We start from the raw sequence: 16640 nt of genomic DNA, 5'->3' as shown, positions 1-16640 counted from the left end.
AGAGCCTGGACAAGTTCCGCGTGGAGTATGAGAAGGTCGCCCAGGCCTTGAGAAAGTCCCACGACAGCGAGAAGAGACTGATGGCCGAACGCAGGGAGCTGACTGTGGAGATCACTGATGCTGCACTCAGTCAGTCCCAGGAGGATCAGACTGAACTTACATCTCTGAAGAGGGTAAACTTGCAGAGCACAAGAGGCTACAAAGTGATGTGCTGTATAATTTGGAACATGAAGGGGAAATTATTACTGCCACTGCCAAATTATTACTGCCACTGTGGACCCACACCAGTATGCCTACTGGAACAGGCGACGCTCTCTCCTCAGTAGTTCACATGGCCCTCACACACCTGGAGAGCAGGGACTCTTATGCCTGTCTGCTCTTTGTGGACTTCACATCTGCATTCAACACAATAATACACTCCTGATCAAAATCTTAAGACCAGTTGAGAAATTGCAAGAATTTACATTTTGCACTGTTGGATCTTAAAAAGGTTCTAAGCAGAGCTTCAAAATGCAAAAAGAAGAAATGGGAGTGAGACAAAAAAAAATTGAGTAAGCAATTTATTGCAAACAACCATTAAACTGAAATAGGCTGTTCATCAGCTGATCAAAAGTTTAAGACCACTGCCTTTAAAAGCCCAAATCTTGGCAAAATGTGGATTCAGTGCCATTTTCTGTCAGGTATCCACACTGTCATGACCTCCTGATGGCAAAGGCAAAAAAGCTTTCTCTCTTTGAACACGGTCGGATTGTTGAGCTGCATAAGCAAGGCCCAACAACAAGGCCCTCACAGCATGCCATTGCTGCTGAGGTTGGACGCAATAAGACAGTCATTTTTAACTTCCTAAAAGATCCTGAGGATTATGGAACAAAAAAGTCAAGTGGTAGACCCAAAAAAATTTCACTGGCCCTGAGCCGCAGGATCCAATTGGCTGTCCGTCAAGACACGGGATCCTCTGCCCAAATCACTTCTTTTTGCATTTTGAAGCTCTACTTGGAACCTTCTTAAGATCCAACAGTGCAAAATGTAAATTCTTGCAATTTCTCAACTGGTCTTAAGATTTTGATCAGGAGTGTAATAATAATCCCACAGACCCTGGTCACGAAACTCAGGAAACTCGGACTGAGCTCCTCCATCTGCAGCTGGGTCCTTAACTTCTTAACGAACAGGCCACAGTCTGTTAAAATCCCCACCATTCCAGGACCTCACTACTTAATTTCGTATCTTTCATGTACACAGCATGTCTAGATATGTCAAATAAAAATCATTGAATCCTTGAATCCTTATGGTTTAAAAAAGCACTACTTTACAGCAAGCTTAGATTCTACTGTTATCTCCCTCTGTTCTACGTTGTAGGAGTTGGAGAAAGCATGGAAGATGATTGATACAGCTCAAGATGAAGTAAAGAAGCATAAGGAGGTCATTCTGAGTTTGCAGCAAGAACTCAAAAACAGCAAAATGAATGAACAACATTCTGGCAAGTCCAAGAGCCCAGAGGACAGGTGAGACTGCTGTGTTGAAGTGGCAGGCATTTATCATAAAGATAACTCCACTGTTTAATGACATTTCCCTTTGCTCTCAAGCATGTACTACTATAGATGGACCAAGGGACTGACTAGGATTTGTTTTCCAGTCTTACTGAAATCCTGAAAATGCTGGAGGAGGGGACCGAGGAGAGGGATCAGTTGCGGACAAAGTTGGAGACTCTGGAGGAGAAGTTAAGCAAAGCCAAGGTCACCAAACAGGAGGTAGAGTCCCAGAGAGAGGCCGACCAGCAGAATATCTTTCAGGTACATTACAAGCCCTTGTCACACTTGCATTCCTCAGCCCAAGGCTAACTAAGCCCTGGGTTAACTGTAGCCCACAGTTTAGGTCAGCTTCCGTTCACACTCTTGTAGCACAATTTTTATTGGACAACAAACATTCTGTTGCTTCATATTCATTTGAACCTCAATTCACACCACAGACTTTAACGCTGACTGTTTGGGGACATCGCCAGAAAATCAGGGATAACCATGATTTTCATTTTGCAGTAAGCAATAACAAGAGTAATACACAACAAGATTTTGTTATGCTTGTGCAAATTATGTGCTCTACAATACATATGCATAATTATAATAATAAAATATAAATTCATGCATACTGTATGAGCCAGCAGAAAAATTATGAAAATACCATTAATACAAGAATATAACAGTGAGGGAGATACTGAGGGAAAACTGGTAAAGTGAACATGTGAATTAAATTAATCTAATAAAAAAAAACTACACACCTTATCAAATATATCAGATATATTGCAGAGATAAAAAAAAATAGTGCCACTGGCCATTTGGCTAAATGAAATGCAGAAATGAAAATTTAAAGGACTGAAATGATAGTTTGTATTTGATTAAGTACTGAACAGTGGCAGAGATAAAGGATACCTTACGCTGGAGATAATACAGTGAGGAAGGTAGAAATTCCCAGTGTAGGTCAGCTCCTCAGGCGGAGGCTCCAGCTGGACACACTGCCAACCTTTGTATGTCTCCAAACTCAGCTGCAGCAGGAGTACCAGGTACAGCGCAACAAGTGGTACCAGGAGATGTGTTTGAGGGAGAAGCTGGAGAAGGAGGTGAAGCAGCTGCACGTCGATATAGAGACCAGCGCTGCAGTGGCCGAATCCCAGATCCTGCAGGTTCAACGGGCCAGAGAGGAGGAGCAACAAGCAGAGCAGAAGCTGAAGGAGCTGGAGGTGAACAAAAGGGAGGGACAACAAGACACAGACACACACAAGCGGTCCCTTTTCCCTGTCCATCAGATGAATGTCAGTCAGCTTTTGTCTTTCATGCATATTTATGGTTTGCTATAACAGTGTTTTACAAATGGCTATTGGTGAGCTAACTCGGCAGTTTTCAAACCTTTTCATGCTCTAAAACCCCCAAAATCACTTTCAGTAAGCCAGAGATCCCCACTTGAAGTTATTATTCCCTAATGGGACCCAATTTTGGTTTTGTTAAATATTAAATGCTTATGAAAGGTGTTTGAATGCTTTTAATAAATCTGTTGCAATCCAGCATCACTGGTCAGTGTTGACATATATGATTTTAATCCTTAGTAATATAGTTTTGTTGTGATTTAAAAAAGAAAAATGCAAAAGTTCCCAATTTCTTTTTTTTTTTATTATTATTATTTTTTTTTTTTGGTAGTTTTCTTTTTTTGGCTAATTAGCTTATCACATTTATCCCATGTTTTTGAGAGAAATCAAGTGAATTCATGCAGATTTCAAAGAGCTAGATTGTTTCAGTGTCATGCTTGAACACTGACAGTGATGAGATTCATTCATCTTCTAAACCGCTTATCCTCACTAGGGTCGCGGGGGGGTGCTGGAGCCTATCCCAGCGCACATAGGGCGAAGGCAGTGAAACACCCTGGACAGGTCGCCAGTCCATCACAGGGCAGACAGACAAACACTGACATTCACGCACACAGTCATACCTAGGGGCAATTTAGCTTTCTCCAATTCACCTGACCTGCATGTCTTTGGACGGTGGGAGGAAACCGGAGTGCCCGGAGGAAACCCACGCAGACACGGGGAGAACATGCAAACTCCACACAGAAAGGACCTTGGGTGGGAATCGAACCCAGGACCTTCTCACTGTGAGGCGACAGTGCTAACCACTGCACCACCGTGCCGCCCAGTGATGAGATTGGAAATAAAAAAAAAATTAGAAAGAAAAAAATGTTAAAATGATCCGTCATGCATTCTCTGCATTCTAAGAATTTCTAGTGAATCAGAGTGAAATTAAAGTATTCTTCATTTTGCTGAGGACCCACTGGAATCCCCTCCATGACCCCTTAGATCTGCTTTAAAAACCTCTGAGCTTGTTGTTAAAAAAAACTGACCAAACCTTGTTTAGTTTACTTGTTTCTTCTGTGGGAGATGGCGTGTTTTGAGCCTGCCTTTTAACTTGTGCATCTTGTCTGATCCCGTGTTGTTTGCTCCACCCCTCAACCCTCTCTTGGTGTTGGCAGCTGGAGAATGAGCAGCTGATCAAGGAGATGGAGCAGGAGCAAGCGAAGACCAGCAAGCTGCAGCAGGAGAGCCGGCAGCTCTCTCTGGCCCGCAAACAGCTGAGATTCGAAAACCAGCAGATTACTGACGACCTGAAGGTACACATTGACCTGCTGCGTGTGTGCGCGCGCGCACACACACAATCATGAGCCTGTTCCGCCCCTCAAATGCTGTGGGGCCATTTTTCTCTTTAGCTTCAGAACTAAAGATTTAAATTATTTCATTTGACATAGACATTAATAGAAGAGCTTTTGAATTACATATAATAATAATAATAATAAATTTAATTTATAACGCACTTTACATCAAATAAATGATCTCAAAGTGCAACAGTTACAATAGAAGAATTAAAAGTAAAAGAATAAAAGGTAAAGCAAATGTCACAATATCACAATAAGAACAACCAAAATAAGTAGAGCAGTGGAGGTTACAAAACCATACTAAAACAACAAAAAAATAGAAGCAGTGGAAATTACCAAAACCATACTAAAACAACACAATAGATCAAAGACGTTAAATAGGCATGTGAAAAGATATTAAAATAGGCTAACTATGCAAATGCTTTTCTAAAAAGATATGTTTTTAAGCCTTTTTTGAAAGAGTCCAAAGTCTGCGGCGCCCTCAGATGGTCAGGGAGTCCATTCCACAGACTGGGAGCAGCTGCGCAAAAGGCACGATCGCCCATAGTTCTGAGCCTAGTCCTTGGAGGCTGGAGGAGATTGGCCTGCCCTGAGCGGAGGTGGCGTGAGGGGGATTGTGGGGTGAGGAGTTCTTTGAGGTAGGGGGGGGCAGTGCCATAGAGGCACTTGTGAGTCAGGAGGGAGACTTTAAATTCAATCCTGTATTGAACAGGGAGCCAGTGGAGGGATTTGAGGACGGGGGTGATGTGGTCAAACTTTTGCACCCTCATCAGGATTCTGGCAGCACAGTTCTGGATGTGCTGCAGCAGCTGGATGTTTTTGCTGGGAAGCCTGATGAGGAGTGCGTTGCAGTAGTCCAGCCTGGAGGAGACAAAGGCATGGACAAGTTTTTCGGCGTCGGTGAGGGTAAGTGTGGGGCGGAGTTTTGCAATATTCCTGAGATGGAAAAAGGAGGTTTTGCACAGATGTTTGATGTGGCCTTCGAAGGTCAGGTGGGGGTCCATTCTGACACCGAGGTTGGCAACTGCAGATGAGAGATGGATGTCCTGGACGGAGAAGGTGATGGTGGTGATAGTGGATGACCGGGTCTGGTGTGGGGTGCCAATGAGAATAGCTTCCGTTTTCGAACTGTTCAGTTGGAGGAAGTTAGCTGTCATCCATGCCTTTATCTCCTCCAGGCAGGTGGAAAGTGTGGACAGAGCTACAGAGGGGGCCGGATTTGTTCTAATGTACAGCTGTGTGTCATCCGCGTAACAATGGTATGATATTCCATGCCGGCTGATGACATGACCAAGGGGGAGCATGTACAAGGTGAAGAGGGTGGGGCCAAGGACCGATCCTTGAGGGACACCACAGGTGACAGGGAGGGTGTCTGATTTATCTCCCCCCCAGGACACATACTCCGTTCTGACTGTGAGGTATGATGTGAACCACCCAAGAGTGGAGTCAGAGAGTCCGATGGAGGAGTGTAAGCGGTGTAGAAGGATGTGATGGTCAACTGTGTCAAAGGCTGCGGTGAGGTCTAGAAGGATGAGCAGGGATGGAGAGCCAGCATCAGCTGCCATTAGTAGGTCATTGGTGACCCTAACCAGGGCTGTTTCAGTACTGTGGCCCAAACGAAACCCAGACTGGAACCTCTCATACGGACAGTGTGACTCGAGGTGGCTGTGGAGCTGTGCTAAAACCACCTTTTCCTATATAGCAGAGGATACATGCCACTGGTTGATTCTGTCATATGCAGCCACAAGAGGGCACTGTGTAGACACAGTTCATCATGTCATGAAACAAGTACATCTGTTGAAGTTTCCTCACCAGAAAAAAAGGAGACTAATTTTGCCCCAATCACTGAACCTTTAATGTACTTCCAGCTAATACTGAGAATGGAGGGGTTCCCTCCCAGAAACACAGTGCACTATCATCCACTATTATTGCCTAAAAATCCACAATAAAATTAGTTTTCCATCTCTTTTCTTCCACCACTGCATTGCTTCTCTGACCTCTGTCAGATTAAAGAAGACAAAGTGAATCAGATGCGTCTGGAGATCGCCAAGTTAGCCAAGACGAATGCGGCAACCCAGAAAAAGCTCCAGCGGGTTGTGGATGATCAGGCAGATGTGGATGAATTAAAGGAGACGCTGAAGACGCTGAAAAAAGGCAAGGGAGACACGCACATCACAGACACACACACAGACACACACACACACACACACACACACACAAAGTGAGAGTGATGCATGACATGAACCATCTGCTTCTTTGTCTCACTGCTCCCTCTCAAAACTGCCCTATGAGAACCCACTTTGACATCTTCACCTGCTCTTGAAGAAAAAAAAAGAAACTTTCTGTGCCACTGATATCACTATTAAGAAGGAAAAGGTCAGGTACACTGTATGAAGTATATTTCTGCTTATCAATCCAAAGCAAAAATCAGATGCTTAGTGTAACATGAGATAATGTGTGTAATATCATGAATTAAAGATAAAATGTGTTATGACATGATTAACCTGTTCATTTTTTAGCCTAAGATGAAGTACAATATTAAATTTAAATGAATGCAATCCAGCCTTACCATTGTATAGTTTTAATTTTGTAATTGGGATGAAAAGATAGACTATTATACATAAACTGTTGCAATTCAAATCCTGAGAATCAATCTGGCACAGAAAGTGTTGTCATCATCTCTGTGGAACCTTACTTAGACTTTCAAATACTCTGTGTAGTCATCTCCCTCTCTCTCAGCTTTTTGTGTGATCTGTAATTCTCTCTTGTTGCTTTGTGCCTCGCACTTCATCATTTTGTCACACTGGCACACTCACAGAGGAAAACTTGAAGGTTAGGAAATGATCAAAAACAATTGGGTTTGACCATTAAAACATACTGTTGCCTTTTGTCGCTAACCATGCAGAACTGGAGGCTTCCCAAAAGCAAGTGGAGTCCGGCAGGAAAACCGTAGATGAGCTGATCCGAGAGAGAGACCTGCTGCATCAGGTATGTGCTGTGCTGTCGGCCGCTGGAGACAGAGGTGAGGGTGGGGGGTCCTGTGGTCGGGGTGGGGTGGGGGTGGGGTGGTGGGGCTTTTTGTTAAAGCTTCCTAATTGCCCTTCAAGGCTCAGTGTGAGCTGCAAGAATGGAGGAGCACGAGCACTCCTGACACTAATGACACTGTGTAAAATATTGTCTAATTGCTGTGAATTAGGGAGTGAATGCTCACTTGTATTCATATGTAACTGGCTTTGGCATGACTGTGCCACATGCTAGCACGCTGTGAGACAGAGCGAGGAGCTGGCTTGGAGGAGGGGAGGAGGTGTCCCAGGAAAAAGTGCAGATTCAGTGAAGCTCTGCCTCCAAACAAACTGACCAGCTGATGAAGCCTAATTTGTCCTCGGCTGGGTTGCACAAACAAGGACCCATTTTTTTAACCCCCCCCCCAAAAATGCACAAAAAACCTAAAGTAAATCCTATTTATAACTATTAAAATGATCTCTAGATTTCTTGTGTATAAATGCTTCAGAAATGCGCCTTTTACACACATTTACCTCTAATTATTTGATTTAGGTTTAAACCACAGAACCTAGTTTTGCAAAACTCTGATTAGGATTAATCTTAGATTAAATTAATCCTTGATGGCGTAACCCAGTGTTAGTGTAATATCTGGAGTATTTTCTTCAGAGTGTAAGACTCTTATCATCTCCATTGTAGAGCCTAAAAGTTTCTTTTTGACTCACTCTAATTGAAACTTGAGGTGTCAAGACAGTTTTGTGTGTATGGCTGCTTGTTTTTGTGCAGTAACTGTATCTTCATGTGTGTGTGTGTTGGTGTGCATGTGTGTCTGTGCAACGTCTCCTCTTCATCAGAACATCATCACAGCTGCGCATGAGACAGAGAAGCAACAAAGCCTCGTGAAGGTCCAAGAGCAGGACAAGAAGCACCTGGAGCAGGAGATCCACAGCTACCGGCAGGAGGCTCAGAAACAACGCAAGATCATCCAGCAGCTGGAGAGAGACCGCGACCGCTACGTCAACGAGAACAACAGCCTGACGCAGAAGGCAAGCCGTGCACTGTCACAGCCAGCGTTACTTCATGGCTCTGTCAAGTTGTACTTGAAAATAATTTAGATGTTTTGTTTATATCATAAAGTGTTAGGACCATTGTGTGACAGCGTACAATGGCCAAGGAACCACATGGCATGACTTTACGAGGTTGGATCAGCCACACCCTGCAGATGCTGCCACTGGCCATCTATCAGGCAAAATATTTAGAGAATTTTTGCTTGTAAATTTATGAATTTAATCTCAGAAAATCTGAGCCGTGCTAACTCGCACTGGCTCTGCCTCACCATCGAGCCGCGGCTCGGTCGGCTCGCCGGGGATGCACTCCCCTCGGCCTGGGGGTGAACGAGTGGGCTCATCGTCTCCTCCAGTGCTCCTCCGACTTCGGAAAAAGAAAGTGTTCACCTATCGACCATAAGATGTCGCCATTGCGCTTTCAACCGTATCACCAGATGCGGTTAAAAGCTCTATACCGTCTTTGGTATCACTGTTTCTGGTGCATAAAAAAACTATTTAAAATAAATAAACAAGCGACGCTTAGCCTGGCGGGGGGGCAAGAAAAGCCTGGCGGCCCGCCAGGCCTATAAAGCACTGGGGGAAACCCTGTATATTGTAAATTAACTCAAATATGAATTAACTTAACTTGTATATGAATTACTTCTACACCTTACACTTTTTTCAAACTTTGTTCACACCACTATTCCATCACCGTAATAAAGTCGTCCACATTCATTTTTCTAAAAGCAGCAGCACTGTTGTCTTTTGATGACTTGAAATTGAGCGGAGTGAAACCTGCCCTCTGCCAGGGAAAATAGCCCCCTGGAAAACATTTGCTTTCCACAGCCAATTATCAGTTCTGTGCTTTATGGATGTTGACAAATTTGTGTTGGTGTTAAGGTTGGTGTTTCAACCGAAAAAATCAAATTTGAAAATCAAGGGATTTTGTTTATACGTTGTGAAATCTTTAGTAATCCTGCATGATTTGTATAAAGTGGGTTAATTTTAGTAAATGCGGCAAACATTCAAAATCACTGGTATGGTCCTGTAAGTACAATATGAAACTTAAATGCATCATGGAATGTGCTGTTTATAGAATTTAATATCATAGCATTTCAACAATTGTGGTGCAGACAGAAAAAAGTCATGGATTTTCATAGACAAGTAGATTTAGAATTTGTATTTCAGCTTATTTCAGTTATTCACATTCATTTCCAAGTAGCATCTGACAGAATGATTCTGATTTTGTGTCTGTTATAATCAAGGAAGTTTGCATTATTCCACGGGTTGGAATCGTGGCCTCGGTCTGTATGATATGGAAAACTTCTGTCTGTGTGGACTAAGTCTCCCCTGCCTTTCTCAGGTGCAGAAAATCGTCAGTGACATTGAATTAAAAGAGAGGGACATCTTTGATTACAAGAAGAAGATCACTGAGGCGGAGCACAACTTGCAACAGCGCGAGAGCCAGTTTGAGCGTGTCGTGAAAGAGAAGAACTCCTTCAGTAAAATCCTCCTTGAGGCTCAGGTGGGGGCGGATTATTGTTCAGTCAGGTCATCTGTAGCTCATTTGGAATATGCAGTAAGTGTCATTCATTCACAACCTAATGTTTGTTTGAACCCTGTCTGTTGCAGGACGAGACCACAGAGACGAAGAAGAGAACAAAGATGCTGCGTAGTCGGATCATGCTTCTGAGGAGTGAAGTCACTGAAAATGAGTTGGCCCTGGCCAAGGACCAGCTGGAGAACAAGCGTTTGAATAAGGACAACGAGAACCTTAAGGTGCTGGATGCCTGCTTCTGTGGTTCTTGCTCAGATTTGAGGATAACCAACAGTGAACACCAAGATAAAATCATTGCACTGCATTGCATTTAAAACATTTTTTTTTTTTTGCCTTTTGTATGCAGTTAGTGCCAAGTTCAAGAGCTAATTTTAAATGTTTTTACAGTGCATTTTCAAATCTGCTCTCATTGCTCTCATTGTGTGCTACAGTGCATTATAAAAAATATTTTTAAAAAATCATTCGTTTCATACCTATGCTGACATAATCAAAAAGTCTAGTTTGGTCTGGCACCCAGTGTATCAAAATGATGTCATTGTTTCATGCACATGTTTACTGAATATTGCCTGAACATATTACACCCTCTTCACAACACTAATAAATGTGTGTGTGTGTGTGTGTGTGTGTGTGTGTGTGTGTCCTGCAACAGGGAGAACTCCAGTCTGTGAGGCAGAAAATAGTGGAGTTAAAACAGGAAATCAACGGCCACAAGGCAGAGGAGCAAAAACTGCACAAGATCAGTGTGGATGCTGATGCTGAAAACATGAAGCTGCAGAAACAACTGGACCAGGTAGAGAGAGAGAGAGAGAGAGAGAGAGAGAGAGAGAGAGAGAGAGAGAGAGAGAGAGTGAGGAGGTGGAGAGAAAAGCACACACAGAGATAAGACCAGACTGAGACAGACAGTGTGTGCAGGAACAGTCGGAGAGATGAAAAACAGGACAGGCATGTGAATACACACTAAAACACATCGGCTGCATGGCACCAACAAGGATTCATTTAATTTTTTTTTTCTGATAGTTTCTGATAGTTTTGTACATGGTTTTACTGGTTTATTTGGTAATTTTCTGGTCTGTTTCTTGAAATGTTCTGCTGTTTTTGAAAAACGTTTGAAGTTGCTGAGGTTTCAAAAAGATAAAACTTAATCCTCCTCAAGTTTAAATTTAAAGTTAATGCCACATAATTGTTTAAATTAGACTAGTAATAGGAGTAGTAATAGGAGTTTAGAATAAAAAAAGGTTTAAAATGAATAAATGCTAATTTTAAATGAAGCAGACCTCTGTTGCACAATTAAAATCTAACCCTGGTTTAGTAAATCTAAGTTTAGAGGTTTAAACCTAAATGAAACAATGAAATAAAATTAAACCAAGATGCTGATGCTTGATTTGTGCAACTCAGCCATAGTGGATTCAAGTTTTTACATTACCGTGCCAGAATGACTCATAAAATCCATTATATAGATTTATTAAGGGATGCGATTTCACGAAAGGTCTCCCAAATGATTCCTGGTTGCTTGAGTAGAAACAAACCTACGAGCCACACTGCAAACTGACCAATTATTCCACTAGCGGCTGCTGTCCATGTTTGACCCTACTGTGTTTTTACTTTCTCTCTCCCTGTGGCCAAGATAATCAGGGAGCGGGACATCATAGACCAGCAGCTGCGGCACCGCAATGATGAGAGAACACTGCTCTGTAGGAAGATAAAGTTCCTGCAAGCCGTGTTGACCAAGGGCAACCTGCAGTGCAGTCAGCGGCTGGGAGACATTCACCGGCTCGAGGGGCTGCGGCGTAAGATTAACATCATGAACAAAGATTTACCTGATGCAAAAGCCCTGAGGTAAAACAGCCAACAGACACAGTGCACACTCAATCTCACTTTTTCTTTCCCTAAACAAAGCAGAATATCCAAACATTATTATTATTTTTTTTTTTTTTTGTCAACGGTTTGAAATGATAAAGACTGACACAACCGTCCTTTGTCCCCACCTGCCAGGGTCTAAGAATGTAATATCTTTACATGCTTTGACACACAGGAGGTGTACAACATCAAGGCTTATTATAGACTGTTGCAGCTTTTTGATTATTTGTCTGTACCTGCTTGGTCATCATACTGACACCTCTGATGCTTGTTTGGCAAATATCTTGTGTTTAAAAATCTTACGAAAGCAGCAACAGTCTAAAATATCGTCACAATATTGATATCAAGGTAGTTGGTCAAAGATATTGTGATATATGTTTTTGTCCATATCGCCCAGCTCCGGCTGTGTTTTAGTGTTCAAACATCTCTGTGAGAACTGATTGTTTGATTAATTTGTTGTTACCTCATAAAGATGTGAAACAGGCATATTCTGACAATTATCAAAATGTAACTGTATGTTAGCATAGAGTGAAATGTGAAATGTCATTGTGTGGGCTGTGTTACAGGCAAGAGCTCTTCCGCTTGCAGAGGGAGCTGCTCTGCGAGAGGACAAAGTGCTCCGCCCTCAGAGAACTGGTGAAAAAACCCCCCCATTTGCACCGCTGGAGGTATCTGGAGGTAAAGGACTGGAATTTAGATGTTTAAGTGTGGGCTTGCTCAAATACAGTGGCAGAGCCACCTAGCATATTTACAAGCGTACTATGCATTTCTATAGTTACAGGCTTTGAGACCCATCCAGACCCAACCTGTTACATTTGATCGCCACTCACACACTGAGCAAAGTAAACCTGAGTTATACGGCGGAGGGAAAGTCGCACCACTGGTAGCTGTTAACATTCTGTAAATGATTCCCCTGGTAGGCCTCTGACCCCAGCAAATATGAGTTCATCCAGAAAATGACCAAATTGCAGAAACGTCTGATCGCCAAAACTCAGGAGGTGGTGGACAACAGGCTCTTAATACAGGTAAACCCTCCAATGTGCACACACCTAATGTACACACTGGTTTAGTTTAATCTGGCTTATCCTACTGGCCTAGCACTGTGGTTTGTCCAACAAGGATCTGACTTTTAAACCAAGATTACCAGTGGTAATCTTTTTGCTAATGCCTTTGCCATGTCTGAAGACATGCCAAAGGGTCTCTCATGCTGGCACAACATCCATGCTGAGTGCACTGTGGTGGAGGGACGTACAGTTATTAGATATTATTAGATATTAGATGCCTGCAGGCCCTTTTCACCTGGCATTAACATGCGCCTTGGGTGATTGGATTGTAACCAAATACAAGTGTTAGCACTCACGATGCACTGAGGACAGATTTTGATGTTATCACCCAAACCAACTGATTTGATTACTGCTTTGCACACTCTTGGCATTCTCTGGATGAGCTTCATGAGGTAGTCACCTGAAATGGTTTTCCAACAGTCTTGAAGGAGTTCCCAGAGATGCTGAGCACTTGTTGGCCCTTTTGCCTTCACTCTGCGGTCCATGTCATCCCAAACCATCTCGATTGGGTTTAGGTCAGGTGACTGTGGAGGCCAGGTCATCTGGCGCAGCACTCCATCACTCTACTTCTTGGTCAAATAGCCCTTACACAGCCTGGAGGTGTGTTTGGGGTCATTGTCCTGTTGAAAAATAAATGATGGTCCAACTAACCGGGTTGGACCGGGTCCCAAACTGGATGGGATGGCATGTCACTGCAGGATGCTGTGGTAGCTATGCTGGTTCAATGTGCCTTCAATTTTGAATAAATCCCCAACAGTGTTAGCAGCAAAGCACCCCCATACCATCACACCTCCTCCTCCATGCTTCACAGTGGGAACCATGCATGTAGAGACCATCCGTTCACCTTTTCTGCATCGCAAAGACACAATGGGTGGAACCAAAGATCTCAATTTGGACTCATCAGACCAAAGCACAGATTTCCACTTTGTTGGAAATAAAGAAAGGGGCCAACCAAAGGGCCCAAACAAATCTCTTCTGCTTGTTGCTTTTCCTTAGTAGTGGTTTCTTAGCAGCTATTTGACCATAAAGGCCTGATTCGCGCAGTCTCCTCTGCACAGTTGATGTAGAGATGTGTCTGCCACTAGAAATCTGTGTGGCATTTATCTGGGCTCTAATCTGAGGTGCTGTTAACTTGCGATTTCTGAGGCTGGTGACTCGGATAAATTTATCCTCAGCAGCAGAGGTGACTTTTGGGCTGTGTCCGAAATCACTCCGTAATCACAATATAGTGCACTATATAGTGATTACGCCATTTTGTAGGGGTGTGCGAATGTTTAGTGATTATTAATGTTCACTATATAGTCCACTGGATGTATCCCACAATCCACCGGGAAATGTAGTGGACATCCGATGGTCACTAACCGGTCACTAACCAGGCAATATATCCCGTCATGCATTGTGGACAAGCAATGCAACGTAATTAACGGCGCCGAACAGCGAGCGAAGTAGTGTCCAAAGCGTTCCGCTATTGAGTTCACTATATAGTCCACTACATTGAATTCCCTATATAGTGAGTATAGGGAGTAGTGAGTGAGTGAGTGATTTCGGACAGAGCCTTGGTCTTCCTTTCCTGGGGCAGTCCTCGTGTGAGCCAGTTTCGTCGTAGCACTTGATGGTTTTTGTGACTACACTTGGGGACACATTCAAAGTTTTTGCAATTTTCCAGACTGACTGACCTTCAGTTCTTAAAGTAATGATGGACTGTCGTTTCTCTTTACTTAGCTGATTGGTTCTTGCCATAATATGAATTCTAAAAGTTGTCAAATACGGCTGTTATAGCTGTGTACCAACCTGACTTCTGCACAACACAACTTATGGTCCCAACCCCATTAAGAAGGCAAGAAATTCCACAAATGAAGTGAAAACCATTTCAGGTGACTACATCATCAAGCTCATTGAGAGAAGGCCAAGGGTTTACAGCGCTGTCAACAAAGCAAAGGGTGGCTACTTTGAGGAATCTAAAATATAAATCATATTTAGAGTTATGTAACGATTTTTTCTTTGCTGCATAACTCCATATATCTTGCTTCATATATTTGATGTCTTCAGTATGTATCTACAATGTAGAAAGTAGTAAAAATGAAGAAAAAACATTGAATGAGAAGATGTGTCCAAACTTTTGACTGGTAGTGTACGTCCCGTCCTTTGAACAGTGGCAGAGCTTTGATGTCAGGTATGTGGAGCACAAAAAAACAGTGCATATAACAACCTTATCCCTTTGAAACCTGAATAAATTCACTTGTGAAATTTTGCAAGAGATGACCTGAAAATTAAGAAGAAACCAGTTAATTAAGTTAAGAGAGTTAAGAGAATATTTTTATTCTCAATAGCTAAACACATGTAAACTATGTAAAGGTATGAGTCAATCTGTCTTGTCCTATTGGCCAAGCATTTCTGACAAGCTCGAGCAGAGCCTGGGTCGCTCCATAAATATCAGTTGTTCTTGGTTTTAGAGATGACACTCTGTTCTTTACTGCTGTGTATTGAATATAACAGGAAAGCAAGTATGCTCATTAGTATGTTGGTAGGTCATTAACTCTAAATCTTTCTCTAAATCTCTCTCTGTCTCTTTCCCCATCAAGGAGAAGGAGAGGCTGTACATGGAGCTGAAGAAGAATCTGGCTCGGAGGCCGGGTCTGGAGGTGGCCGAGCAGCTGCAGCAGAGCCAGTGGACGGTCAGAGACATGGACAAGAAGCTCAAGGTCCTCAATGACTTTCATCTCATCCACTCCTCAGTTTTTTGTTTTTTTGTTTTTTTTGCTGGTTGCTGCCATAAGGGCTTTTCAGGGTTCCCATCAATCATTTGTCAATTTTGAAACTTTTAATTGACACATTGAAAATATTTCAAATGTATTTCAAATAGACCTTTTTTTTCCTCATTCTGTGACATCCTAGTGAGCTCAGTCTCAAGCTTGATCTCAGTGGCCTCATTAGGATGTTGAACAATACTATTCCCCCCTTTTTCATGTTCTTTGTAGCCTAGTTGGTAATGATAAAATAACAATATTCAGTCCAGATTCAACCCAGCGGACAAATCGTGGCATTTTCATTTCTTTGTTCCTCTCTATCTCTCTCTCTTTTTTCCTCTCCATTTTAGCCATTCAGCTTAAAGACAGAAACAGTTTGCTTTTGCCAGAATCAATTGTTTGTTCGGCTTTGTTTTGATTTTTTTTTTGGCCACACAAAATTTCTGTTCACATGAGGACAGTGACAATTCAGTTGTTATACTCAGTTATTCAGTTATTAACCAGCAACACCTCTATAGTATAATGAGTATAGCACAGATACGCAGACAACACATGCAGGTTTCAGCTGTGCTTTAATAGACAGCACAGAGATATTTTTCCCTATAAAATTACAGTAACTTCTTTGCATGTTTTCTTCCTCGTTTCACAGGCACTAACAGCAGAGATGGAGATGCTCTACTCAAAGAGACGAGAGAATATAAGCGAAAAGCAGAAGTTGGACAACGAGCTGGCAGAGATAAAGAGGAAGTACCTTGCGGAGAAACAGTGCAACAGGTGAAATCACTCCACTACGTCTGCGTTGCTGGATCGCATGCACACGTGTCTTGAAATTTAAAAGATGCCATTAAAAATGCGATTGCTCAGGCAAGATTGCTTTTAATGTAAATGTCTGTTATTTGTTTACCCAGGTCTTTGTGTGTGTGTGTGTGTGTGTGTGTGTGTGTGTGTGGGTGTGAGTAAACATTCTGACTTGGCCTCTATATCCCAGGGATAGAGAGAGGAGGGAGAGCATTTCTCCCCAAATTTGTTTTAAAGTGCTTTTCCCACAATTCTCTGATATTTATATATGTATATGAAATTTTGCACATTTAGGACATATTTTTGAGGACTACACTGACCATTTGAATTCACATCTGTGCTTTCTCCACCACAGTGGCTGCCCCTCCACTTTGTTTCA

General features: G+C 42.6%; 1 protein-coding gene across 1 annotated transcript in view; it reads left to right on the top strand.

Annotated features, from left to right (window-relative positions):
• LOC115371008 (cilia- and flagella-associated protein 58-like) overlaps positions 1 to 16281 on the top strand; it is an 18795-nt gene extending 2514 nt beyond the window's left edge. The window contains exons 2-17 of the mRNA XM_030068123.1: positions 1 to 173; positions 1357 to 1502; positions 1634 to 1790; positions 2537 to 2731; positions 4012 to 4149; positions 6198 to 6345; positions 7097 to 7179; positions 8046 to 8237; positions 9601 to 9762; positions 9870 to 10016; positions 10445 to 10585; positions 11420 to 11631; positions 12219 to 12330; positions 12573 to 12677; positions 15299 to 15418; positions 16113 to 16281. The exon at positions 1 to 173 is cut by the window's left edge and continues 85 nt beyond it. Of these exons, the coding sequence (XP_029923983.1) occupies positions 1 to 173; positions 1357 to 1502; positions 1634 to 1790; positions 2537 to 2731; positions 4012 to 4149; positions 6198 to 6345; positions 7097 to 7179; positions 8046 to 8237; positions 9601 to 9762; positions 9870 to 10016; positions 10445 to 10585; positions 11420 to 11631; positions 12219 to 12330; positions 12573 to 12677; positions 15299 to 15418; positions 16113 to 16241 (2360 nt within the window). The 3' untranslated portion in view covers positions 16242 to 16281. The remainder of the gene's footprint in view (positions 174 to 1356; positions 1503 to 1633; positions 1791 to 2536; positions 2732 to 4011; positions 4150 to 6197; positions 6346 to 7096; positions 7180 to 8045; positions 8238 to 9600; positions 9763 to 9869; positions 10017 to 10444; positions 10586 to 11419; positions 11632 to 12218; positions 12331 to 12572; positions 12678 to 15298; positions 15419 to 16112) is intronic.
• Positions 16282 to 16640: the final 359 nt, after the last annotated feature.

This window comes from Myripristis murdjan, chromosome 14 (assembly GCF_902150065.1).
Source record: "Myripristis murdjan chromosome 14, fMyrMur1.1, whole genome shotgun sequence".
In the NCBI taxonomy this organism is placed as follows: Eukaryota; Metazoa; Chordata; class Actinopteri; order Holocentriformes; family Holocentridae; genus Myripristis; species Myripristis murdjan.
This window is presented reverse-complemented; position numbering and strand designations above follow the sequence as displayed.